The 26,977-nt window shown below is 44.5% G+C and overlaps 1 protein-coding gene across 1 annotated transcript in view; it reads right to left on the bottom strand.

Moving 5' to 3' along the window:
- LOC131282133 (histone demethylase UTY) overlaps positions 1-26,977 on the bottom strand; it is a 73,331-nt gene that overhangs the window by 1,389 nt on the left and 44,965 nt on the right. The window contains exons 3-10 of the mRNA XM_058311531.1: positions 11,092-11,267; positions 5,539-5,893; positions 4,800-5,463; positions 2,696-3,293; positions 1,502-2,358; positions 690-1,291; positions 403-612; positions 83-209 (exon numbers count right to left, since the gene is read on the bottom strand). Of these exons, the coding sequence (XP_058167514.1) occupies positions 83-209; positions 403-612; positions 690-1,291; positions 1,502-2,358; positions 2,696-3,293; positions 4,800-5,463; positions 5,539-5,893; positions 11,092-11,267 (3,589 nt within the window). The remainder of the gene's footprint in view (positions 1-82; positions 210-402; positions 613-689; positions 1,292-1,501; positions 2,359-2,695; positions 3,294-4,799; positions 5,464-5,538; positions 5,894-11,091; positions 11,268-26,977) is intronic.

Raw genomic sequence — 26,977 nt, 5'->3', positions numbered from 1 at the left:
CTAAACATTAGCGATTTGAATCAAAACATCCATTTTACTTCTTACGCAATTTTATTTCAACTAGAACAAGCTGCGAACTTACCTCACATTGACCGCAATAGTGCGAAGCCTCGTTTTTACCACGACCGTGAAACCGAACTTCGACGTGTAGCGACTTTACGTACTCTAGGATTTGCATGCAGTGCTTCATCGTTTGCATTAGGCAGGTTCTGTGAAGGGGGAGTGGATTTGAAAACATTAAATTAGGGAGATGAAGGAGTTTATGATTCATTCATTCGAAGGAAAGAAATCATCAGAGTAACAGTTTCTCTACATAATATTTCAGTAGAACGAAAGTTATTGAATTGTTTAATTCATCATAGGAATAATTCATCATAAGAAAACTTCTATCGCACAACTTACTTGATGGACTCGAACATCTTCGGGTCGGAAACCTTGATATTCCGCGCCAGATTCCAACTCAGATGCACCATCGGCACGATACTCTTGTAGCTCTCGAGTTTGTTCCACTCGTACCGCTCAACAGCGAGCTGGTACTGTCTGGCTGTGAGCGGGCCAACATTCCAGGCAATGTTATTACACCAACCGATCGCTTGTACCCAGTGAACACATCTGTATTGAAGGTACAAAAAAGCAATGAAGAATTTAGCAAAAGGATAACATTTCCGAAGGCTCGTATGATTACCTACCCTGCATTAACCCAAACCAAATCCCCCGGTCGCTGGGTAAACCGGTACACAGGGATATTCTCCGCGTAAAGATCCTCCAGCGCCGGCCACCAAGACCCGTGCAGGTAGTTGATGTTGTTCTTCTCGCAAAGTGCCTGTATGCCGCCCCAGTACGAATCCGGTGTCGCGAACCACTCGCAATCGCCCGGCCCGATGTTGATGTTAATCGAGCAAAAGTTGTTGTTCTCCTGATGGCCGGGTGTTCGACTACCCGGAACCTTCATGTACAACTGTACCGTGTTCATGCCGAGAATCATGTGACCCACGTGCGACAACATGTTGGCCGCCGAGACAACCCTCGCGAACGGTGGTAGTTTCTGTAGTTCTTGCAGCTGCGCCTTCCACTTGCGTTCGTCCGATAAATCGACGTTGGTTCCGAAGCGCAACATCTTGTTGCCGTTTTTACACTTCTTCCGCTTTCCGTTGCTTCCGGTACCACTTCCTGCAGCACCGGCGGCTCCGCCCGGCCCACCAGCACTACTGCTGTTCGAGATGGAGTCCTTCGAGTCCGAGTCGGAGTTGGTAGAGACAGCCGAAATACCCGCCAGCTTATCGCGCTCCTCCTAACATTAAAAAAAGAGCAGTAAAATCGGTCGTTAATAAGATTGAACAAACTTAGCCGCTATTTTGGTTATGGCTTATTTTTAAGCATCAGAAAACAAAATCTCTTCAAGTTTTAACTTCAAGTAGAACGAAAGTTATTGGTTTGAAACATCATATGGATGATATAATATTAGGGGGTTCTGCCAAAACCATGGCACACAAAAACTCACCTTTATTTTGTCCGAAAAACTGGACGCCTGGTACTGCGCATACTTGGCAATCGTGGTATGCGACCGGTGTGAGATGCACGCCCAAACTTTCGAGCTCTTGTTGCCATCCCAGTTTTCGTCCGGCGATTGGTGAACTTGCGTCCGCACCTCCACGCTATGATCCGGGTTTGCCTCGACGAGCGTTTTCGTCGAGAACAGACCGAGATCGAGCTTGAGTGCCGCTCCGAGTTGCCGAACGACCGCTATCGGATGCTTGAGACAAAACTCCTGCAGTTGCGGGCTGAATGCGTCCTTTTTGTTCTCCAGAAACACGGATGGCGTCGGAGGCTGTAGTTGCTCCCGTGTGAGCCGCGTTGGTGGACAATCGGGTGGGCAGGGAGGTGGCGCATCGGCGGCCAGCACCGAACAGACGGCCGGAACCTCCTTCGAGTCGGACGTTCCGCCACCGTGATGGTGCTGCTGTCGTTGCTTACGCACCAACTGCTGGATTTCCTTCGCCGTCATCGACACGGCAAACTCGCTCAGAGCCCCCTCGGAAGATGAACCGGACGGTGACGACGGTAGCTTCTCGATCTTGATCACAGGTTCCATTTTGATATCGTGTTTGGCGAGAATTTGCCGTTTGCTTGCAGCAGCAGCAGCAGCGGCGGCTCCTCCTGTTGGTAATGTCGTCGAGGTTGCTTCTGCTTTTACCGGCGGTGAAGTGGTAGTATTGCTGCTGCTACTGCCGTCTGTGGGCGTCGATTCGAGAAGGCTTCCGTCTTTCACATCCACCATCGTCTCGGAGCCGAGCTGCTTCAGCAGCGTTTCTGCGAACGTAGCCTTGTCGTCTTTGGACGAAAGCAACGCTTGAAGTTCTTGATCTGTTAGGAATCCGAAGAGAATAATTTAATAAGATGAAAAAAAAACTCCTTTCTCCCATTTCCCTCATAACAAACTTTTATTTTTTAGTTCTCAAAAAAAATACATGTACGAATAAATTAAAAACAATCTTCAAAATTAAAGTCCCCATTGACATGGTTACTATTGAGAAAATCATTTCAAACCTATTCGCTAACTACAATCTGCCAAACACGGAAAAGGAGTAGGGTAATATACTGATTACTAACGAATTCCCCACAACGAGAATGTTGGCATTCGCTCCCTGATCTTTCCACAAACCATTAACTCTTGCACACATGACCATTTTCTTACCTATATCGGCCTGGGGGTTGGATGATGTGGACGAAATCTGCGTGAACCCACCAGACGCCGTCGCCCCTGTCGACTGATTTCCGGCTGCTGGGAAGCCGGACGGTGCATACGTTCCGCCAGCCGATTTATACGGCATTCCGGCAGCTTGTTGCGACTGTCCGGTCGCAGGTGAAAAGTGCCCATCATTCACAAACCCGGCCGTCTGGGGGACAACTCCAGTCTGGGGCGTTTTATTTCCAGTAGCCACAAATCCCACGCCACCTGTCGGTTGACCCTGACCCTGGAATGGTTGTTGTTGCTGCTGCTGCATACGCTGTTGTTGAAGCCGGAGTTGCTGTTGGTGTTGCTGCATCATCCGATACTGGTGGGCCAGTGTTTGCAGCAAAGCCTGTTGCGCGGGGTTAAGGTTGCTTTGGGCTTGCAGGAACTGGAGCTGCGCCAGCTGGTGGTGATTGAGATAGAACTGTGGAACCGGTTGTCCGCCGGTCGCACCTGGTCTGCCACCGACTGCAGCGCCATCTTCCGTCTTGAAGCGCTTGTTGGGAAGGCCATTGTTGCTACCAACTTGCTGCTGTTGGCCAGGATGATACTGGGCACCCTGGAAAAGGTGTAATGAAGATATATAACGATTACCACACATATCACAATAGGACTGGAAGGTTAGGTTATGGACTTCAGGGATTGCAGATGTAGAAGCAGTCACTATCTAAGCTCCACCGTATGAGATTTTGGAGGTGGTGTTAGCGAAAACTGCTCTTGACCATTTTACTCTTGCATTATGAGAGCGACCGCACACTTACATATCGACGAATCGATAAAGTATGCGGCATTGATACGCCACGTAATGCGTACAACAACCCCGGTTCGACCAGTCCCAATTCAACGGCGAGACGAACACGTGAAAGTTCATTGAACTTAGCTTTACCGGGAAGACCTAACCTCACTACTTAACACTTGGTCGCCACGCGGATGTTGAAGTTAATTCTCACATCTTTGAAATGAAATTTTGAAGGTGCGTTTACTTTTAAATATCTCATACCAAGGTAAACGGAGACGAACACGTGAAAGCTTATTGAACTTAGCCCCACCGGGGAAACCTAACCTCACTACCTAACACTTCGGTACCGCGTGGCCGATGTAGAACCACGCGGTTATTAAAGTTAATTATCACACATTTGAAAGGAAATCAATTTTTCCCGTACCAATACCAACATAATTTAAGATTGGTATCAGTTTTGAAGGTGCGATAATACATTTTACATAGAAAAACCCCGTCCGACCATCCCAAGGTCAACGGCGAGACGAATACGTGAAAGTTCATTGAACTTACCTCCACCGGGGTGACCTAACCTCACTCGCGAACACTTGGTCACCGCGTGGTCGGGTAGAACCACGCGGTTATTAAAGTTAATTCTCACATATTTTAAATCAAATCAGTCTTCCTCGTAGTAACAGGCAAAGTTATTAAGGCTTGTTACCGGTTTTAAAGGTGCGTTACTACATTTTACTTTTAAATAGAATGGAAAAATTATTCAACAGTATCACTGCAGCTCGTGCAACTGTTCCGCTGCGAGGATGATAACGAAATGAACGAGTCGAAATCGTCTCAATCGGATGTGGACCTGCAGTTTCCTAAACGGGGAACGGAGCGATGAATTTCATAACATCGCCTGATATGAAACGTTCATCGCCTTGTGCTGGGTTCAAGCAGTTCCACGAAAATAAAGATTGCACCAGTACACGACTGAACTTCTCTTTTTCTGACAGAAGGCAATGTAGCCAACACATGCATTCTTCGATTTCTGGGCGTTAAGTGCACAGCTATCGACTGAAATATAATTTTTTTTGAGTTGTGTAAATATTTACGTTTTCTACAGAAAAGTACGCCAGTTAATGTTTTCAATAGCAAACTTACAACCGTTATAAAAGTGAAATCAGTAGCACTGAACGAAAAAGAGAATTTCGGGGCTCGTTCCGTTTCATGCAGAAATCGAGCAGTGTGAACTGCTCGAAGTAGCTGGTACACATTAATAATGGCCATTTGAAAAAGAGCCGTTCAATAAGTAATAAAATGAACGAAATTCCTTACCATCGTTAGACTCACCTGTCCGTATCCCTTTTGGAATTGCCTTTGCTGGGCCTGCGCTGATTGCTGCTGTCGCGAGCTCATCTCATTGGAAATGGGCAAATTCCAGGCCTCCTCGATTGAAGGTAGCTGCCGACGCTTGGACGTTATGCTCGGCATAGGAGCGTTACCGAGATGCTGCTGTAGAAACTTAATACGTTGGGTAAGGCTAGCCGCCCTCGTATTTGCGTTGCTCGACTCGACACACGCTGAAGATCCACCAGATGACAGATTGTTACTTTCCGACGCGCCACCACTATTGGCACCCGGTGTAGCGGCGGTACCCGTTGCTGTTGCTGAAGTAGCAGACCCGGTTCCAGTTGATCCAGGCGTTGTAGGTGTAGCCGCTGACGAGGATCCACCGGTGGCCACTCCCGCACTACTTCCGGTGGCACTCTTTGTGGCGGTAGTATTGCTGCCTGGCAAGAATGCCTTTTCACATGCACTAACTGTGCGGTCCTTTTGCTGATCCTGATTGATCGTAGCGTTGCGAAAACAGGCGTACGCGTCTCGGGGCTGGTTGCAGCTTTCGTACAGTATTCCCAGGTTTGTCCAGGCGGCAGAATGAGACTTATCTAACTGCACGGCACATATGTAGGCCTGCAGTGCATCCATAGGCTGATTCTGCTGCTGATAGAGTACTCTGGAAACGGGAGGAAATAAAAGTTAATCGATTGTAAAACAAAGGTTCTGGCTAGGACGGAAGCGTTACTCTTACCCAATGGAGCACCATGTGTCGGCGTTGCCTTCGCTTTTTTCCACCGAATTCCGGTAGGCGATGAAGGCGTCGTGCACCTTGTTGATACCGGCGAAGCAGCGTCCGAGCAAGTAGAGTGTTTGTCCCGAGCGTGGTTCCGCCTCGATCGACTTCTGCAGGCAGTGGATCGCGAGCCGCTCCCGTTGCGCCTTGTCGCCGAGGATGTCAACGGTGTGGTACATCCATCCCAGCTGCCGGTAGATGTCGGCCTTCAGTGACGCCGTCAGCTGCTTGTTCGCCAGTAGCCGCTCGTATGCCTCCTTCGCTGGTTTGTACTTGTTCTGCACCTCATACAGATGGGCGATGTGGAATCGGACTGGAGAGAGCGGCACAACGAAAACACAAGCGAAAACAAATTGACCGTTAATGCGTGCATACGTCAGATGGTCGAAGAATACGACACAGGTCTTCAATTTCGAGCCACGGAACATCCAAAGCAGACGTGCCGTGGGCATAGTTTGTTGCCGCGTAGAGGATTAAACGTTTTTCTCCAAACCACCCATCACACCAGGAGAAACGTCGACAGTTAATCCTCCCGCGAACGGACGGACACAGTTGCGATTCTCATGCGACGTAAATTCATGTCTTCCAACTCGCCGAGGGCAATAAACGCCGCTGCATGGCAGCCATGCACGCCAACCAGGTCGGTCATTGGCCGATCCAAATAAAAAATGTGCGACGAAGAAAGAGAAGAAAAAAGGAACAACATCCAAATGCATTTAGCAATGATTCGGCCGACCAATATTTCACACTTTTACGATGCACTCTTCGACGTTTCTTACTGTGGAGATGGTTCTTATACTTATTTTGTAAAAGCGTTGGGAGATAGAATGTATTTTTGGTATCACCACCAAATCAACAACATTTGGCTTTCTGTGCAGAGTAGTAAAAATATACCACTTGCCTGCACCACACTCTCAGATGTGCTTTGGGTGTTGTTTCATTGACCTCTAAGTATGAAGGAAGGAGATTTCGTACGCATTGTACCGAAACCAGCTATCGTTAGTATGCAAACTGGCGGTCTGTTTTAAAAATTCCTCTTGACATGAACATTCAACAAATGGTAAAAACGTAATAATTGCTCTCGTTAATTTAGCATTTCGATATCACTCCTAATATTTCCCATAACGTATGCAACCTTCCCCCACAGTATAAACCGATACTATCTGGACATCAGAACCCATTAACACTCTCTATTTTCCCCCGGTGGACAGTGGAATATGGTTTCCATGTTTACTTTCACCACCGCCACATGCGAAAGGTGTTAAATTATTGTAATTTCTTACAAATGGCCAACACAAATTGTGTCTCTTCCGTATGCACTTTGTATTGCAGAGGGTGCGCGATGAATAAAATGCTTACCCACCGAACGATCCCCTTAAAATGCACGGTAAGAATGTCTGTATTTTCTCTTGACCATGGCTAGTACCAACACGAGCAGTACTTCAACGTTCTTGCACACGCTAAGCATAATTTAAATTGGTTAAGCACACGAAACGTACATAAACAAGTGGGTAGTGTTTGAGGGGTTAAAAAACAACATTACTAATCAACCTCACTTACGCTACATTAATAACACACTTTTACTAAGACAGCATAAATTTACACCAACCCTCACCCAGTGTGGCAAAGAAAATGCAACCCAAATGGTAAAAGGCAGAGAGGGTAATGGGTAATTTCTTATAGCGTGCAACATTAAAACTATTTTATGTGCGACAAAGACCCCTTTCTTTTTGAAACCCCACAAGGGAGAACCTTTGTAGTATTTGCACGCAATAACAAACATCGGTAGCAGTTAACACTTTCACTTTAGCTCGTAGCTACTTAAAATCCAACAGTTGAAAGTTTCCTCACCTAGTGAACCACAGAAACAAGCCGATGCAAAAAGATTTGTAATTCCTTCTACACAACCAACGACCTAGTTCAACACCAGCAACACGAAGCGATGGGAAGCGAAGGATATCCTGCTGTGGCACTGAACGGGACGAAACTAAACCTGGTCGGGATCGGGCAATACGCGGAGGTGAAGAAGGACTTCTTGAAAGGATCAAAAATTCTACCAGGCAAAGTAAAGGCTAGGAAAAGCAGCTGATGATTGCCCTCGCGATCCCGTGGGTTTAACCGAAAACCACCTCTGGATGAACAATCTTCGATTGAATCTTGCATTCGAAGGGATACAGGGGTTTTCGTTGTATCTTTTTCTCCTTTCCCCGGTGCCTGTCGGGCTAAGGATGAATGGCAGTGTGCGTGCGATCGAGGGTAGGATAAAATAATATCCTTCCGTACCTTAAGATTCAAAATCTTCTTCCTCCTTGTTTCGTTTGTAATGAAGAACAAGCTAAGGGGTCACAAAATATTGTACCCAATCAATTTGAAAAGAAATAAACGAACCGAGAACTTTCTATAACCGTCCGAGTTTTGGAGAAGAAAATAATACTGCAGTGCAGTTCGTAGGCCTTAACTTAACGCCATCGGTGATACATTCCGAGCGTACATGTGCAAACGAATTGATCCCACACCAATAGACCTGCTGCCTGGAGGGAGAGCTGACGATGGGCCCAGTATGGACAGCAGATTATTTTACAGCGCACACGAAAATGATGGACAGGTAGCCCAAAGGAGCAAAGGTCGCATTTCATAGTGCAATCCGGGATTCCGAAGGACATGGGCAACAACAACAGAATAACGAATAACAAGCAATGTAAACAGAGAGCCGTGGTGTTAGGACATGAATTTTACTTTATACCACGACCAACAAGACGGGATTCGTAATATTGGTAACAATACACTGGCCGCCGACGGGGGAAAGCGTTAAGAACATTGTACCCATAAGCAGTGAGCTACGGTATGACGGAAGTCGCCAGGGCTTGGTGGAGGTTTTAAAAGTTCTAATTGCTTTGTAATCCCGTATAAAAAACACACGCACACACGGGTGGCAATGGGAAAAATTATGTTTTATAGTGCTGTACATAACTTTTCGCACACGTGAAAAAAGGTCAAGAGGAAAAGAAGGTAAACGTAGAGGAATGGAAATGGACTGTTTGCTTGAACGGTTTCATGGGTAACCTTTATTAACCATAAAATTTGTACCGAATTCCAAACAACGGTCGAAGATGTTTGAGAATTTTCTCTACCTTGCGGCGTCCCAAAAGCAGAAGATTGTTTAGCCAGCAGAATTGACATGATTTTGTCTCCCTTTCGATAGGAGCAACTAGCGTAGCAACCGCAACGAACGCAACAGAACAAACCAAGCCTAAGAAAAGTCCTTCCGACACATGCTGCGAGAGCTTTCATCGGGGCAAAGAGAACATGCTGACAGACCACGGAACGACCAGCCAGAAGGCTCCAGTCGCTCGATCGAATTTCTTTCCCGCTGTTTAGCTGCAAGCAGCAGGCAGCAACAACAACCACACGGGGAACCAAGAAGTAGACAAGGGCATCACCACACCACAGGCACAGCATGTCGTTTTCCTTGGTAGTGTGGTAGACCACCTGTCGTTGTCTTCCTTCGTCCCGATGGTTACGATCATCTGCAAGGATATGTGCATGAAAAGCTTCAATACTGCCCTCTTTTCGGTGCCACATTTCCAGGGGGTTTTCACTCTCTATCTTTCTTTCTTGAAAACTGTTCGAAGAAACGGAAAAGGTAATTTATCATCGACCGTCGGCATCGCCATTCAGTCGCGCCATTAGCACATGCTGCTCTGGAGCAGAATAAAGGACACGCGAAAATAAAAAATAAACCATTTACACATTCGCGAATTGTTGCGTTTGTCAGCGGGAGCGCCTCGCGGGCAAGGGAAAGAGCACCTTTTTCGGTCGCGAAAAAGAAAACCTCCCGAGGAAAACGTCCTTTTCCATGGTCCGTTTTTGTTTAGCGGGTGAAGCGTTTGCCACCTCATTAGGGCACCTTGGCGCCCTTGGTGTCAGGGCATTGCTCGTATGCTTCCGCTGTGGTCGGCGACGCATCCGTGTACTTTCCAGGCATCAATCTTCTCCATGTTTGCTTGGTCGATGGTCTTCCCCAAAAGCAGGCAGGCAGACAGCTGACGCAGCCGACCAAACAGCGATCTGTTATGGCACAGTGCAAAACGGGCGCCGAATTTAACGGGTCTCGGGGTCTTTGCCGAATGCGCTGCCGTTGTTGAGTTAATATCCACTTTCTTCCAACAAAAAAAAAGGAAGTATACAGGTAGCAACGGACACCGGGTTGGAGCGAACAGTGCCTGTACATTTCGAGCCGAAAAGTCGACAGAGAAGTCAGTCTTGAAATAAAATTACGAAATGAGAGCTTACTCTCATTACTAGTTTTATTTTCCAACTGAAGTTCCTTCAATAACACCTGTAGATTTCAGGTATAACAGTAACAATAGGATCATCCTTCTCTGGAAACACAACCCTTAAACAATACGGAAAACAATTGTGAATTTATGTATGTAACGAAATCCTATCCCGATCCTGATTTTAACATACTCGTAATGGAATATTCTCGAAAACACAATACGGAAGTTTCAGTCAGTCAGTAAACACAATACGCAAGCGTAGGAAAAGTAAAATAAAATACATAAAATTTGCTCATACTTTCTTTGTCTTATAATTTAATATTTAGTAAATTGTTGATAGGAAATTTCGATAGAAATATCTTTTCTGCAGCAGCACCTCAGAAAATAAATGGATGTTGTACTCCAGTTCCAGTTCGGCGTCGCATCAGAGCGGATGGTTAGCAGTGCACGAGGTTCCTGAAAGGGTTAGCTGAAAAGTAAGGTTATCTTAGGCACGGCCGCGTGGTGTCGCCGAGCTGGAGCTCAAGTCAGAGAAATCCTAGCCGACGCACATCTCGTGCTGTTTGAGTAATCAAGCAGATCACGAGTTTCGTGCGATCTGACAAACGGAAGGAAATATTCCTTTCGTTACGGCGGGTGAACAGCCGCATTTTGACTGCGCACTAGCGTGGTTGGCTAGCAGTGCTCCTGGCCGCATGGTGGCAGTCAAAAGGCGACGCCTACAGAAAATCGAAAACCACAGAAAATCAGGACATATGGCCTTTAGTTGCCAGTCCTTAACCTAAAGAGGTCTATGTCTCCAGGTTAGCTTGCGAAGGCCCAGGAAGCTGGATTCAATAGCCGTACTGGAGTAAATCCTCGACGAAGTGAAGAAGAAGAAGAAGATGTTGTACTCCACAGTTTACGGTACCGAAAATTTCCTTTCAGAGAGTACATTGGACGAACACGACCAGATGTCCTTTCGGAGGACTTAGCAAAAACAATTGCTTTTCTTGCATCACATCTGGCAACACATGCTCCTTACAACCGTACGGGGCACGTGCCATCGAAAAATGGAAAGAAGTGAACGATGGCTTAAGTGTGCTCCTATCAGGCAGTATCCCGCGCCTTCCCCACGGTTGTTCCTGTTTGAAAAGTTGCCCTCACGATTACACCCCGGCGGCCACATGGAGAGTTGATAACGGAGCGAGGAAGACGTTCTGTTTCTTGCTTTTTCCCCGGCCTCACTTACTCTCAAGCTGGGCTAGGGTACACGGTGACGAGTCGTTCAGCGCTAGTTGCAGGTGCTTCAGCGATTGCTCATAGTCGCCATTCACCTTCAGCATAAGCCCGATCCGCAGGTGGACCTCATTGGAGCGCGTAAAGTCCGGACAGACGTACAGGAGTTTTTGGAATGATTTGATCGACCTGCAGGTAAGGAGACAGAGAGAGATAAGATTAGTGAGATGATAAATACCGGGTCAAATTTGACATACAGATAATGTTTAAAGGAAGATGAAATTAATAACAATTCTTCGTTTACAGTTTCTTTAAGCAATTAAAAAACCAGAAGGAAAAACATGTCAAGAGAATAAGCATCCACCTATTTGCTTTAAAAATTAGTCAGTATAACCCTACATTAAATATTAAAATTTCAATTTGCTCTCCTAAACGAGGACACCTTCACAATTGGATTTTTTTTAATGCCACACAAATCATACATTAAAAGGAATAACCATTTAACACATCCTGCCTGTAGTTCGCATCTGCTCCTTGTCCCGCGCGAAGACAGGAAGTCACGTAGGCCACAGCTACGGCAACTTCCTCCCGAGCTCGAGCCGTTGCTAGGTCGCGTTCCGTTGCGCTATGTTGAATGAACGAAAAACCTTAAAAAAGGAACCAAAACTACCAGTTCCGTCTGCCCAGGACAGGTGATTCCACAGACAAACACATGCCGCCGCGTTCGTTGCTCGACTTCTCGTTCTCCCTTCGGTGTCTGCACCATCTGGCTGAAGGATTTTCTTTCGCCGATCCCTAGAGGATGGCTTTTGCGGTGTTCGCCGTTCATTTACACTGCCCATTATGGCCGTCAGGATCGGAGGAGGTTCGGAGCCAACCTCCAACTGAAGATGTCCGGGTGCTTTCGCTCGCTTTTTTATTGAATTTACTTTCAACAAATTGCACGATCCTTCCCTTCCCTTAGCACTGTTGCTCGGTTCGGTAAAAAAAGTGTAAGGGCAGATTGAAAGGGAGAATTAAAAAAGGGAAAATTTTCAAAATCGCACCTTCTCCTCTTTCATCTCTACGCACAACGGTGGCGCGTTCGGTATGATATGGTTCCGAAGCGATACCACCTGCTACGACCTGTTGTGGGGGCAGCATTAAACAGCACAGCCAGAAACATGTATACCAGCCAAGCGGAAAAATCGTTGGCGATTCACAACACCGACGGCTGCTGTTACCAACATAATAGCAGGATTAAATTTTTTAAATCTTTGTGGAGATCCAACTTGAAATGGCTATATCAAAGTCGAGTAAGACGAACATAATTTCATTTATAAAAATTTTAGTATAAACGGAGTGGAAACATAGAACCTTTTGTAAGGAACTTTCAAGCAAGTAAAATAAATGGCCGGTTAATTCACCCATATTTATAAAACAAACAAAGGAAGGAATAACACAGTAAAACACACATAATCAAATATTTCCCATTTCTAATGTCATCAAAGCTAGAGCTATTATTATAGCTATTATATTAAACGGATTGAACTAATGCCACTAAAAAGAAAACAGATAAATAGCCCCTTCCTGCTTGTTTGACTTCTTCTTAAATCCACCCTACTGGAACCATCCAAACCACATCCAGCATTCGAAAAGTGGATAATTCATACTGAATCGATCTGGTACTGACGGGTCTTCTGTCCGAAATAAAATAAAAGGGTGTGGACAGTTAATCGCATATCAGCAGATGGTGAAACTGAAAAAAACCCCATAAGGATACAATTGACAAACCATCGATAAACGCGGAACAAGAAAATATGTTATCGAAAGGGAAATGCAATTGCAAAAGAGAAGTTATTTGTGAAAATTTTGAAGTGAACCATAGTGAGTTTAAAACAACCATTGATTGGCATTTAAATCCTTTCAAACGGTATCTGTTTCGTCGAAAAGCTAACAAAAAAGTATTATTGAAATAAAAAACGCGATTGTTTTTTCTTGTCCAAGCAACATTGATCGATAAGCGCTATTTCCAACTGTAACGAGCCCCTTAAAAATGGAAATCCACAAATAATCCCATGGCCAGCATGTATTTTTTTACATTCCATGTCCGTCACGTTGAATAACAAATCCCGTCACATGGCGTACGTGACTATTTCATTCAGGTTGAAAAACGTCATCATAAATACTGCCACCCCGTTGGGACCACCCTTCTCTCCCATATTCGGTCTCTCACATCCACAAACACGCACAAACATATTTTCGCACCGGGACTGGTCCTTTGGTCGTCCGTGAGCACGAGACACGCATACCCGGCCACAGGACGATGACCGAGCCCAGCCTCAGGGCGGTGAACTATTGCGGAAGTGATTTTTCGCCTCCTGGGCTACCTTCGCAGCGTTCCTCTTGCGGTTCCTCGATCCCATGCTAGTAAACCGGGATCATTGCACACAAACACACACCACACCGCAAGGAAAAGGAAAAGCAGCACCACCAACACAAAGCAAACCACAGTGCCGCATGGAAAATGGTTTACCAATACTGTCGTCCAACATTCTCTCTCGCCAAAACACACCCTATTTTGCACGACGAAAAACACCCCTTTTTCGAAAGTGTAAGTGCATTCACACACTGTCACATGGAAAATCGACAAACCGGCAACGCGCGTGGTTTCCTCCCCAAAAAGGATATAATCGACGAACAGAGCTCACAAACACACCTTGAGGCACTCAAACAAAGTTCATTCTGGTTCATTTTGCTTCCTGCTGGGAAAATAGGGTGGTAGAGGAAAGTTTCCCTAGCCGTGACTGTTTATTATGGTTCCCGGCGAGTCTGTGTGCGTGTGTTGGTGGTGTCGCGTGCTAGTCGCGTGAGAGCGTTCGCAAAGAAAAACCGGTGGCAAACCGGGTGTACGCGGAAAATTTTCCCGGAACCGTGAGAAGAAACCGTGCTATCGGGTGCTGGAGATGTGGGTGTGTGCTGACACGGACCGTTTTCCCACCATCACCACACACAAGCGCGCTACCGCCGCGTGTGTGTATCCCAAGGGGAAAATCAATAATCCAAGGAGTGGCAGCAGCAAGGACCTTTTAGTGTAGGGTGGGACGAAAGGAACATGAAAGGTTTTCGCCATTATTTATCATCAGGCGCGCTTTCGATGTTTTCCCCCCGTGTGTCAATGTGTGTGTGTGTGTGTGAATCCCCAGGGGAGAAAACTTCTCTTCGTGAAAACGACCATGGGAACGAATACGAAAAATGTTTGCCTCTACGCAGCATCCCGTTCTCGATGTGGCATTCGCAAGAAAAGAGCATACCTTCTTGCGATTTCACCCCGATCGCATAATAATCCTGCTGGAGTCGTGATAAAATATTTATCGACATCCTTGTGGGAAAAAGAGCTCCCCAAAAACCTCCCAACCACAATGGATGGGATTAAACAATTTCTTCCGCGAAGCACATGATATCAGATGGCATGTATGTTTATCCTTTTTCACATGCGATTCGGGATGAAATGAAAATTCCGCATTCCAACACTAACACACAATCCAAGGCCAGGTACGAAGCAATCCACCAGATATGGTGCTAGAGGCGTTGCATTGCTGTGCAACCTAGCACGCTGAGTGAGTGACGCCCCGTGAATGAAGCATGCAGCGAAAAAAAGGATATGTGAATGGAATGGAAAAATTAAAAATTATGTTACAATACTACCCCGGCTACCCGGCGATGTTGCTGGAGGCAAGAGCGATGGAAAGGCAAAGGGAAAACAGTAAACGGCAAACAGTTTCACTTTCATTCGCATTGAAATCCGCCGAGGGAAAATCAACATACAAACAGAGTTAAACTTTTACATGCACCCCGTTAGAGTGGAGGTAATTCATGACAAGCAATAGCCAAGGCATAGTGATTAAGCGTAGCTGGTTATGCTTTACTTTACTGGATTACTAGAGTACCTGCGACAGAGTAAGCGAAAATAAAGTTTTAATTATATAACTTGGTAAGAATATGTTATGTGATTCTTATGCATAGCATTTCTTCTGATACCATATCAAATATAAGTTAGCTCAAAGGAAACCGGGTAATAAAACACGGCTGTCTAGCGTATTTACGTAATACCCACAAGTATTTGAATGAAACTTGTCTTTACCTTTCACTTGAATAAATACATTTATTCCGGTTACTTCAAAAGATAACTTTACATAACATTGAAAAAAAAAGAATTTAAACGTTAAATCATAAATTAAAATAATGAATAATGCTAACAGTGAAGTTAACGAGACTCTGATTATGGTAAACAAAAATTCGTTTAACGAAAAAAACATTAGTTAGATGATATACATACCATCTCCCTCTATCCACTACATTTTCAAATTACCAATTAAATCTGACAAACAAGTATTCAACTATATTTGAAACATAATACCTTCTTCTGCAATAAAAATGCCTCTCGAGTTGGAAGGCTAAATCACATACAAAAATAAACCCGAAACACAGTCCATCTACAGAGATGCCTTTTTTTACGATCCGTTCACTCGAAAGCCACTATGCACGTGGTGTTTAGGCACATTCTCAATGTTGCAATAAACGATAGCAATCGTGCAATGCACCTCCAACGCAAACAAAATTCAACACGGACCAAAACGGTGCATAGAGAAGAGAAAAGGCCTAAAGGCCATTCTAAACTGCACGGGCAGGGTAAACGTGAGGTAGCTATAGCGGCGGCAAGTCAACCTAGCATAAAGCTAGAACAGAGTCACGCAAAAGGAGGTTGAAATGCAACCCAGAGAGGGGAACTGTACGGCTGGAACGATCTAGGGCAGGCAACAGCCCCAAGGCATCGAAAAGCCCCGAAAGACATGCAATTTCGAGAATGAATTATGTTTTCCATCGAAACCGCGCGGGCCTGTCCGTCGTTTTATTTCCAGCGTCTCTGGTAGGCCCCCGCAGCTTTAATTTAATTCGGTGCATTAGACGAGCGAAACGGGGACGACGGTAGATGCAGCGCTAGTTGCAGCTACATTTCGCAAAATGTTCTGGAGGGGGCCAACAACCACCCAGCAACTTTGGTGGCCACGGGGGGAGGGGGGGATCACGCTTGAGCCACTCGACATTCGAGGTTTCCTTCCCTCGCTAGGAGCGGAGGCTTTGGCGAAGAAACACGAACCTAAGCCTATAATGTATGTCAAGGGTGTTGCGCGTTTCTCCCTGACCCGCTGCACCGATGCACCGCTCCTCCACCCAGGATGGAGCGCAATTGCAACGAATATTGCGCCGGTAAGGGAGGCGATTGAATTGTCGGCGCGGTTAATTCATGTGCCGTCATTTAATCCCATTTACCAGTTTTACTGCTGATGGAAGGCCCACGGAGCTTTTCATCTACCGAAACGGACTGGTTTCGCAACGGAGTTTAATTTTTGTCTTGTTTTATTTATGTTGAAAATAAAACATTCAGTTGTGCAATAGAAAAGGAATTTTTGTGTCTTTGAGTTGAGTGATTGAATATCAAAAGAAAATACCGAAAAAGTTCGCTAACATAAACCAATCAATTTACTTTATTTTTTGTGCGTATTCATTTTATAGAAAAAAGCACCTGATTCTGTATGTTCCATTACGGAATGATTAATTGGGCGATTGGTTGACTCGTCGTCTCTCTAGTTCAACGACTCAGAAACACTTAAGAGCCATGTTCAACGACGCAGAACCGAAAAGGCACCAGTGTGAATGAACTTTGCTTTTCAAATGTCTGCAGGCTCGATAAAAAATAGACAAAGGTAGGGAATTGTTACCGTACGGATTTATAAGGCATCTTTCATTCAGCCTTGAAAAGGTTAGTACAAAGCAAAGAACTTATCCTTTTTGATACAGTTTTGGTTTACCAACTGGAATATTGGATGCTCTAAATTTAGGCAATTCGTATTTCTTACCGCAATTGGAACAATTTCCGCCTCAGTGATTGAAGTGAGACTTACCTAAAAAAGAAAAGAAAAGAACATTAAAGTATCTGTTTAAACAAGCCCAGATGGGAAAATAAAATGAAATTTTAGACATTTATTATCAATTTATTATCAAACACACCCGCCAGCAAGGTTAACCTAATATTTTTATTATTCTTTCCCATACCTTAAAGAAATTTTTAACACACAAGAAATATGATACCAGAAATTTAAAAAAACATTTCTAACTTTTTTCCGCTCCCAGTTTCAGGTTTCGTTTGTTTGAGAATGTGTACCCTTCACGCACTACGTCTATCTTTTCCATGGCAGTCAAAAAAATGAAGGAAGGTCCTAAATCCTTCATGTTGTCAAGTATCCAGAATGTTCATGAGCACGTGCTCCTTTTCTAAATCACCTTCATTCCGTTTCGCGTAAGGCAAAAGTCGGTTGGAAAATACAACCCCGGTTTGCCGGTCGGAGTTGTATTTGACAAACGAGAAAGAAAAGGAAGAATTCGACATGCTGTGCACAACCATAAACCATCGATGCCGCGAAATCGTGCTCTAAAATTCGCCCTAGCATACACGTGCACGGATACAACTGGGGGTGGAAAAAGTGCATGTTCCCGTACCGCCATTGACAGAGGAAAAAAAAAGGTGCCCACGTCAATCATTAAACCATAGCAGAGAAAACCCGTGAATCAACAGCTGGTTCAAATATGGCACACTTTAAGCCTGTCGCAGGAGGACGTATACGAGAACCGATTATCGTTGTAGGGTTGTATGGTAGGATTTATGATTATTGAAATCCTGCTTCTGCCTACACCCGATCGCTTGAAGTGTGTACTTCAAGAACAAAACATAATTTAATTTTCAAACAGCATATCTCTACTTATGTGAAGAACAACAACAACCGTAAAAATGTGCACAAGAACGACAAATTGTTGAAATAAACTAAAAAATGTTGGTATACATTTAATTGCAATCACCCGTCACAGTCGTATCAGCGCGGGCAAGTAAATTTCTTCCCGGCAAGTAAAACCACAACATTAACCAGATGTGTTCTGCGGTTTGAAAATTGTCGGTCCATCAAGAAAAGGTCCAATTATTCAGAAGATATGAGAGTAGAGCCAAGAACGTTTATCTGTTGTAACATTCTTTTCCTGTCCCATTGTGGTTAGCTACAAACAGCGGGCTAAAAAATAGGCCAATGTGATCATTAACGAATATTAAACTGACAAAAGCAAACCAATTTCAATAAACTATACAGTCTATCGAATAATTTATTTGGCTGCATTACAATCAAATAATTTAATAAAACAATAAATAATTTTTTTTTTAAATCTTTGACTGACGGTTTGGTATAAACAGTTACGTTAATCAAAGGGTAAAAGCAACGCGACTAGCATGTTTATGAAACAAAAATAAATAAAACAGCCCTCAATACAAGCCTCCATCAACTTATCACCACAAAAACGAGTCAACAAACGATAGCAACAATCGAGAAACGATCGTAAACAGTTTATTATGGGTTCATAGAATTTGCATAACAGCTTCCTCTTCGCCTACGTTCATACCACGTTAATGTACTGCCCGCTTGCTATCTTCATTTTCCTAGAAGAAGCATTCAGCCAAATCATAGACCACCATAAACCACGTTAAAACCACCGGGAGTGGGGATAAAGAAACCCGCCGACGACAGCATATCGTCCCCGTGACGGACAATCGATTTGACGGACCGTAAACGTCGAGCTGACGGTTGTACAAAGACCCCGGGGGTCTGGAGTGTGTCTGGACGACTGGACTTTGCAGAGCTAACCCAGCAGACAGCACACACCAAGCACGCCAGCCCTTCCACATTCGTTCCGTTTGCAGCTCACTCCGTCCACTATGATTAAGCAATCAATAAATTATGCGGGACACATTGCACATCCTGCGGTGCGGGTTTGGACCGTACAATCGTCCCCCCCTCTAACCCGCAGTTAATTCTCGAGGCAATATGTGTACAGACACACAAACGAAGACTGACAGAATGCATACACAACTGGCAACCCGGGGGATACTGTGGTGCTGGTGACGGTGTAATTGCAATTGCATTTTCCTTCAAACCACACAGCCCCCGTTTGGTAACAGATGCTGTGTTTTATTTCTTTACTTCCTTGCTGTTTTCATTCTAATTTTTGCATAAATTGCCTCCTATCCCGCCGTCAAATGACCGACGTTTGGTTGGAGGTTTCTCTTTCATTATGCATTACTGGCGGTGAACAATCTTGAGGATATCAAACATTAAAGTTGTACTCTGGCGAGTTTAACTAGTTCAATTGTTGCGGCGAGAAACAAATAAATATGAGGTAACGCTTAGAAAAAGGTAACATAACAAAATTAATAAATAGATTATACACATAAACAATATTATTGTCTTGCCTGCAAATAGAATCAATTGTTAAAATTGTTGTGGTTTCTAAAATTTTGATAAATTTTAGATAAATTCAAAGACAAGTTGGAAACTTTAATTCAAAAGTTCCGTACACAGACACATCTTTTACTCATCAAAGCTGTTCTATTGGCGGGTACCAGCGAATCGAATCAGGGCTCTCCTCCAGACATGACAATTGAAATCCCCTTGGAATAGAATTAAAATGGCACCCTGTGGAAGTTACATACACCCCCTACAGGAAAACATACATGCATAGAAAAATGCACCCCTTCTTTTTATGCCACGTTCGAGACAGCCAACTGTCAATCAAATGATGGTCACGATGATTGTGGTGCGGTTGAATGAAACCAAAAAAAGGGGCCTGAACATGAACCCACCACCGTCGTGTCCTGCTTTCATGTTTTACATTCACTGACCGTTTTACTACGGACGCGATCTATTCCTATTCTGTTGCATCCACTGGTCCGTGTGTATTTTCTTCTACCACCATAAAAGTGTACCTTCTGCACCAAATGACGTAAAATTTGCGGAAATTTAATCAGAACCCTTTCGCATCGAAACCTCATTTTATTTGGTCAGGGTGATTAATTATTTCCCCCCGGGAGTGACTTGTGATGTGCGATTCTTTGCGTGATTTTTAAATCCCGATTGCGTTACCATACATCATATCACACCGAACAACAGGGTGATAATGATTATAAAATTGCACTAAACCAAATTAAACTTTATTTCAGGAAGAAGACAAATAATTAACCGGTATGGTGGTAAGTAAATAGCTATGTTACATCGCTAAATTTAAAAGAATTGTTTAATAAATCAATGCTCTATCCTCTTTTTTTAACTAAACATACACTGTTGCATGATATACATGTAAGCCATCAAGTCAAATATGTAGTCAAGCTTAACGAGCTAGCATCAAACGTTATCAGGCAGCAGTTTCTTTTTTTATTAAACGAGTGCACACGTGCCTGTGTAAAAAAAACTTTGTACAACGAATGACGGATGCAACTATTTATAGAAGATTATGTAGAAAAAATAAATGTTTTAAACGATGGCTAGAAACTGATAAGTGTACGTTAACCTTTGTAAGCAACTGGATTAGAAGTTTGAAAATAAACGAGTTGAGAAATTTTGACGGGAAAAATTGAGTTTTGTTTTTTGCCAATGCCAGACTGTCTGGAGGGTAACTTTTATTTTTAGTGTAAACTCGAAAAATGTTCTTCTCTTCACCGACAAAACAAGGCCTCTGACTCTCCGCTTGGTGATCATGAAAAAGAACTCAAGATATCCCCCTCAGCGCCGCGTACACTTTCGCATCGAAGCACAATGTAGGTCAGTGAGTCATTTTCTTCCAAACAACAAACCTTCAAGGGGACGACGGCGAGAAGACGCTCCGAAACGCAGGGATCTGTAGTCCGCTTCACCACTTCGCCTGCACCGCGGCGGCCACCAAAGCAGCGCTCGTTTAGTTTTACGATGTTTTAATTTCTTCGGCACACACAACGTAAAATCTCTCCCGCTTCGACGAAAGCATAATACATCATCTAGGCAGGAGAAGCATGCACATATACCTGCTGTGTCGTGCCAGACAACGCGGTGTTAGCTAGTGGTTCCAGATGTTTTGAGGATACACCAGCAATGTTGCAAATGCGTCGGGCGTGGATCGGATTGACAGCATCTGGTTGATCCGGGAGGCATAAACATACGTCATAAGTAAGCGCAGCCCAACCCACCAGATGTGCACGGGGGTGTTTGGAATGGGAATAATCGTTTCCTTCTTCGAAACGGAACCCCGCCAACCGTCGCGTCACACTATCAAAGTGACCTTTTGAGAGGACAACCAAAGGCGAGAAGTAAGTGATGTACTAAATGAACCAGCAAGCGCTCGCGCTGGCGTTATCAGTTCAGGCCGGGGTGTTGAACAACTTGAGTGCGTCCTTCTACGCAAGGCACATCAAACATCACTTACGCCTCGATACGACTGACAGGAAGTTGAAAGTAGGTGAGAAATGTAGGTCAAATTGGTGGTGGGATTTTGCGCTTTTAAACGTTTGTTTCTTCCCCACTGTTATCACATCTATTCTTAGTTGGATCGTACTTAATTTTTGTTCATGTTAGTAGATAAATCTATCAGGCTACTAAATCTTGCATATACAAAACAAACGGGAAATTTAAAAAAAAAATGTTAAAACACTTAAAACTCATATAAAAAACAATCAAAGTAAATCTATTAAACTCTGTACCTGTAGTTGATCAATGAATGCTTAAAAAACAGTACATCATGCATAACTTTTAATCGTATGCTTTAACTGCTGATTGTACTCTCAATTAGCAAAGAGCGAAAGAAAAACATCCAAAGCAACCAAATCATCCTTCATTCACAATCCGGTAGGGCAAACGACCGGAAGTTTTTCATTCCCTTAGGGCAACGGGCGCGGGTGGAAGGACGGTTGTCCCTCGGTGGTACGGTTGTGCGCTGAACATCGATGAAAATTTTCTATCCGCGAATTACGCACACCACCAACCAACCAACCAACCAACCCTTCTCTCGTAACTGCACCGGATGATGGGAGTGAAAAAGGGCCAATCGAAACACCCTGCCCCGCGCGTTTTCACGTGTACCTCACGGCTTATTTTACGCAGGTGTGTGTTTGTCAATGTGGCATATAGTAAAAGCCCGCGGCCCAGCGCAGAGCAGCTGTATTAGTTGTACAGCACACACCGGTCTGCTTTCAACGAACGCACACACCTCCCGGCAAGTGCGAAGGCGAAGGGAAATCGTTAAATAATAGACAGTATTAAGGGCGTATCGGATTGATACGTTCGTGGAATATAAGCCAGGACCACCTCTATGAGATCAACAATGATACTTTGAATGTTCTAATCAAATGTTTCAACTTGCCGATGGGTAGTTTCACATAATCCCCAGTCTAACTTTCTTCGGAAAGGATTTAATTTAATTTATAATTGTATTCAATTAAATTTAACGATCGATTTGCAAAAGAGCAAAGGTTTGTCGTGCCTTTGTAAACAGTTAAATATAACAAAAGAGGTTAAATGTACACCCTTTACCCGAAACACACTTGAGCCACTTTCAGTGTATTTCTACGACGGCAACAATGTCGGCGCTGCTGTTCTATCATTTATTTTCCCAGTCCCGTGATGAAACTACCCTCCGGAGGAGGCACGTGCACCCCACATCACCGGAAAAAGGTGGAAAGAGAAAAGTGGAGCGTGAGCGCTCACACACAACCAACCGCGATCGCCTGGTGTTGGTGGCAAGGGAAGCGAAAATAAACCCGTCGAGTAAACACCGAACACCGAACGAAGGGCGCCACGGCTCTAGGCAGAGGCTACACCACCCCGTCCCTCCCTGTGTGTGTGTGCGCGATCGTCATGGCCTCCGAAGGGCTCTTTTCCTCCATCACCCAACTCAATGCTTTACCTTTCCCTCGCGCCCTCCTCCAGTGCGCCGGCCAGTGCGTTTAGATTCGAGACCGTCGAGAGTCGGTCGAGCGAGGGTTCACACGCACACGTTGTTGCTCTAGGACTCACCCTCGTCGACGTCGTCGTCGTCGTTTCCGATGGGCCCTTTTTGCCTAAGCATAGACCAACGATAACCACACAAAACAAGGGTGGGAAACGACGTCCCAAAGCTACGATGGTACATGCTTTCCATGATGCTTCGTGGTTACGGTGGATGTCGGAACGAGACGCGAGCAGCGATAGAAAGAAAAGCAGATAGACTGGAGAGTGCAGCGGCAAGCTTATCGCGCGACTGAAATCCCTATGCACACACACACACATAATCAACCACATCAGCCGGGCCCTTTTCCGTGGGGCGGTACGCGAACGGAACATAAATTTTAGAGAGCGATAGAAGCGCTTCGTAGCTGCTGCCATTGACGATTTTACGGAACGCACGTAGACCATATACACACTGGGCGGGTTGCCAGTGGGAAAAAGGAAAACGAACCGAGAGAAAGACAGAGAGAGGAAACAAGCGAAAGGGAGAGAAAATTCACTCGGTTCCGCGTTCGGCCAAGACACGGGGGGGGACGGGTGGGGTTGAAGAGAAAATAGAGAAACACGATCGGCCCCACGGAAGGAAAAGAAGACGATGGCGTTGTATTGGGGATGGAAGGGGATGAAATTAATGCAGAGGAGGATGTGGGATTTATGTGAGCGAGGAAGGCCAAACATGCCAGCGAAGAAGACACCCTGCCGCTACCCCCGGGTATGTTGATGCCGGAAGGAGGCGAGGAAACAGAATGAAGCTGCTGAGCGCGAATGTATTATGTTTCGTCATCGTTTTATCGAAGCTCCTTTTTACTGGTTCCACAAATCTTCGATGTGTTCGTCTATCGGAGATTTGGGTTATGCTGTTGAGAACCAGTACCAGGCAAAGAACCACCCTGGAAATCTTGGCATGGTGATTTTATTCGTTTTTGCACCTGTAAGCTACACTTGGAACAATAAAATAACTGTAAAAATAAATTCAAACGCACATTAAATGCAAACATGATATAAGTAGTACAGAAACACATTATAAACATCATAAGAAATGGTTGCATTCGCATTGAGCATGCTTAAAATTGTGCGGTTCCATGGTTCAGTGTGTAAAGGCAACACAAAAACAGCTGATTTTGGCAACTCATCGGAGGTTCGATACTCAACTGAACTCTCTAACCCAACAATCAATACCCTAAGTGCAGTATTCTTCCCCAATGAATAAGTTACCGGGCATAGGCAATTTTTCAATTCTATGGAATATGCTAATCGTCAGATATTGTGTTATTGATATTGGTACTAGATATTGCGCCATTCATTGTTTTCTCTCTTTTTTTCTTAATTTCTAGATACTTAGATATTCATTAACTGACTTGAGATTTCATATCAGCTGTTTGAGTAAGTAAAACCAGAAAAAAACCTGCTTTCATTTTTGTGTGGCCTTCTACAATTGATTAAATAAAGGTCTTTTACATTACACTACCGTTTCCTCTGATCCACGTGCGTTTTCTGTGCGTGTAACATATAAACAACGAACTCAAGCTGTCTTCATCGGACAACACAAAAGACAAGAGACGTTGGGCCGCTGCCAATGTGTGTGCTGTGCTGTGCTAATGTACCAACAACAAGCACTGACCAACGACCGTATTCAACCTTACCGCCCTTTTTTGGATTCGTTCGGGCCACAAACCATTCCTTCCAGGTTTGCCTTGGCGGAGAAAAGTCCTCGGTTTCATAGCGACGTCGAGAAAACCCTGCGTCTTGCGCCCTCCGTTTTCGTGCGTATGTGCCGTGGAAAGGAATGTTTCACTGTCATCGTCGGCTAGAGCGTTAGTTAAACAGAGGAACGCCGTGTGCTGTGGGATGTGTTTCGAGCAACAGTCAACCCCAAAAACGCACCACCAGCCCACCCACACACGTTGACAGGGCTCCCCTCCTGCCCTTGTGGGGAGGAAAAAAGGAACGTGAGAAGAGAAAACAGTAAATTCAAGCATATTATGACCAACACACCGCGGTGAGAAACATCCAAGGCTTGTCTTCCGAAAATAGAGGTAAACTTGCCTCTATCGGACTTGTCGCCGTAGGAAGTAGGAAGAAAGGGTTTATTGAAGGGCCCAAGCAATGGATTCAAAATTCTACGATGGAAGAATGAAACAGAATGCTAAGAACAGGCACCAATGTTTACTCAGGTGGAACATATTCAAAATAGTTTATGCGTTTGTCTGTTGGAATTGTATAGACATAACTTTAACGTATGCTTACGTCTGACGTATCGCATTCCAGCGAAAATTATTGCATTTGAGCTGATGGAAATAATATGATAACGTAGCCAATCGGAACAACTTAAATCCGATATACTAGTAATAAGAAATTCTTTGAAAAATTCAATGAATAATCCCGATGTCTTAATTCAAACCCTCCATCCACCAATATTTATACCTTCAAACAAATTAGATGAAGAATGTGCGCACTTCATTACCCCTCGAAAATGGATTTGTTACATTCCCATGTAATTAATTTCTATTAAATAACTTGTACTTACAAAAAACCTTTCCATTCGAAGTTCTTTAAATTAATTAATTCTGTGGCCCACATTTGTTATGTCGATCTATTCGCTTCAAGTTATCACCCTAGCGAAACGCTTTTGGAACAATACAACATTTCACTGTTACCTTGTCATCCCTTCCAAAAAGGGTGTTAAAGGTTTTCACGCGACGCACGTCGTTGCATTTGAATAATTTTCTATAAGACAAACTTCCACTCGCAAACAATTGGAAAGTACCAGAATTAAATCCGCATGGATAAGCTGAATGAATAATACAGCCTTGAGGAGACCGGGATAACCCAAGAACGCGAAGTCTGGAAATTGCTAGAAACAAACAAAAGTTTGCAGACAAGCAAATTAATTATGCGAAATAATTGTTCCAAACGGAAGCATGCTGGAATAAATTCTCTTCGGGCGGTGCTTTGAAGGCATGCAAATGAAATGCGATTTTCAAGAAATCACTTCTCCTAGCACGTGTTGTCTCTGACAAGGCGTTAAAGTTAGACAAACATCCCCCGGAGGGCCAACAACGAGTGATGAAAGCGCCAACGCTGAAGTCTAGCTCATTCATCACTTTCGTCATCAACGATGCAGTTCTTAAGAAGACGTACACAAATAGATTTCAATCCACGTGTGACGAAAATAGCCCCAAATATGAACCTCTTCAACACTACTTTCGCTTCAGGGCGGGCAGAGGGAAATTACTCCATCCCAAAAGCGATCCTCCAACTCCTGGGTTTCCAATTCGAAGAACTGAGATAGTCATGCGAGAGCGTACAAAAAGAGAAAGGCCACAAAACTGAAGTATTCCAAATTCCGCCTAGAAAAAGTAAACCCACGGGAGCAGAAAACAGGGACCGGCGTTAATAGATAACCTAAAACTAGCATCGTCATCACCACCACCAACAGACGGATTGCTGGCTTGAAACGCCTAAATGGGGAGGCCCGGGCCAATGGCCTCGAGCATCAGAAGCAGTCGGAGTACTTTCAAACACACACGAGAAAACTACTTCCCCGTACATACGCTCCCATACGAAGGTTTTGGGGTGCACTCCAGATCAAATGCATTAAAAACTGAACCATGGCGCGGAGGGGGAGGAGGCGGCGATAGGATCTTGGGGGTTGACTGGCAACGGTACCTCCGACCCTACGAGATGTAGTATTGCTCCATTTTAGACACCGGAGGCTACAGACGTTGTAGTTGTTGTTCGAGAAATAGACTTCTTTCCAACCGAGGTACACGGTAGTTTTCAACGCTAAATTCTGTAGAAGTTGCATGTTACCAGCCAGCCTATAATACCACTGGCATTACCTGGATGTAACGCAACGAAGCAGCAGTTGAAGGGAAAGGGAGTGAGGGAGTGACAAGTACCAGCAACTCATGGAGCAAAAACCAAAGGGAACCAGACCATGTTCCAAATCTATGAAGCTCCTCGAACTCCAAACAAACGGAGTCCACCGGTGGGAAAACACAACAGGGGATATCTAGCCGGTCCCTC

Source organism: Anopheles ziemanni, chromosome 2, assembly GCF_943734765.1.
Source record: "Anopheles ziemanni chromosome 2, idAnoZiCoDA_A2_x.2, whole genome shotgun sequence".
In the NCBI taxonomy this organism is placed as follows: Eukaryota; Metazoa; Arthropoda; class Insecta; order Diptera; family Culicidae; genus Anopheles; species Anopheles ziemanni.
The sequence above is the reverse complement of the archived record's forward strand: the minus strand, read 5'-3'. Positions and strand labels throughout refer to the sequence as shown.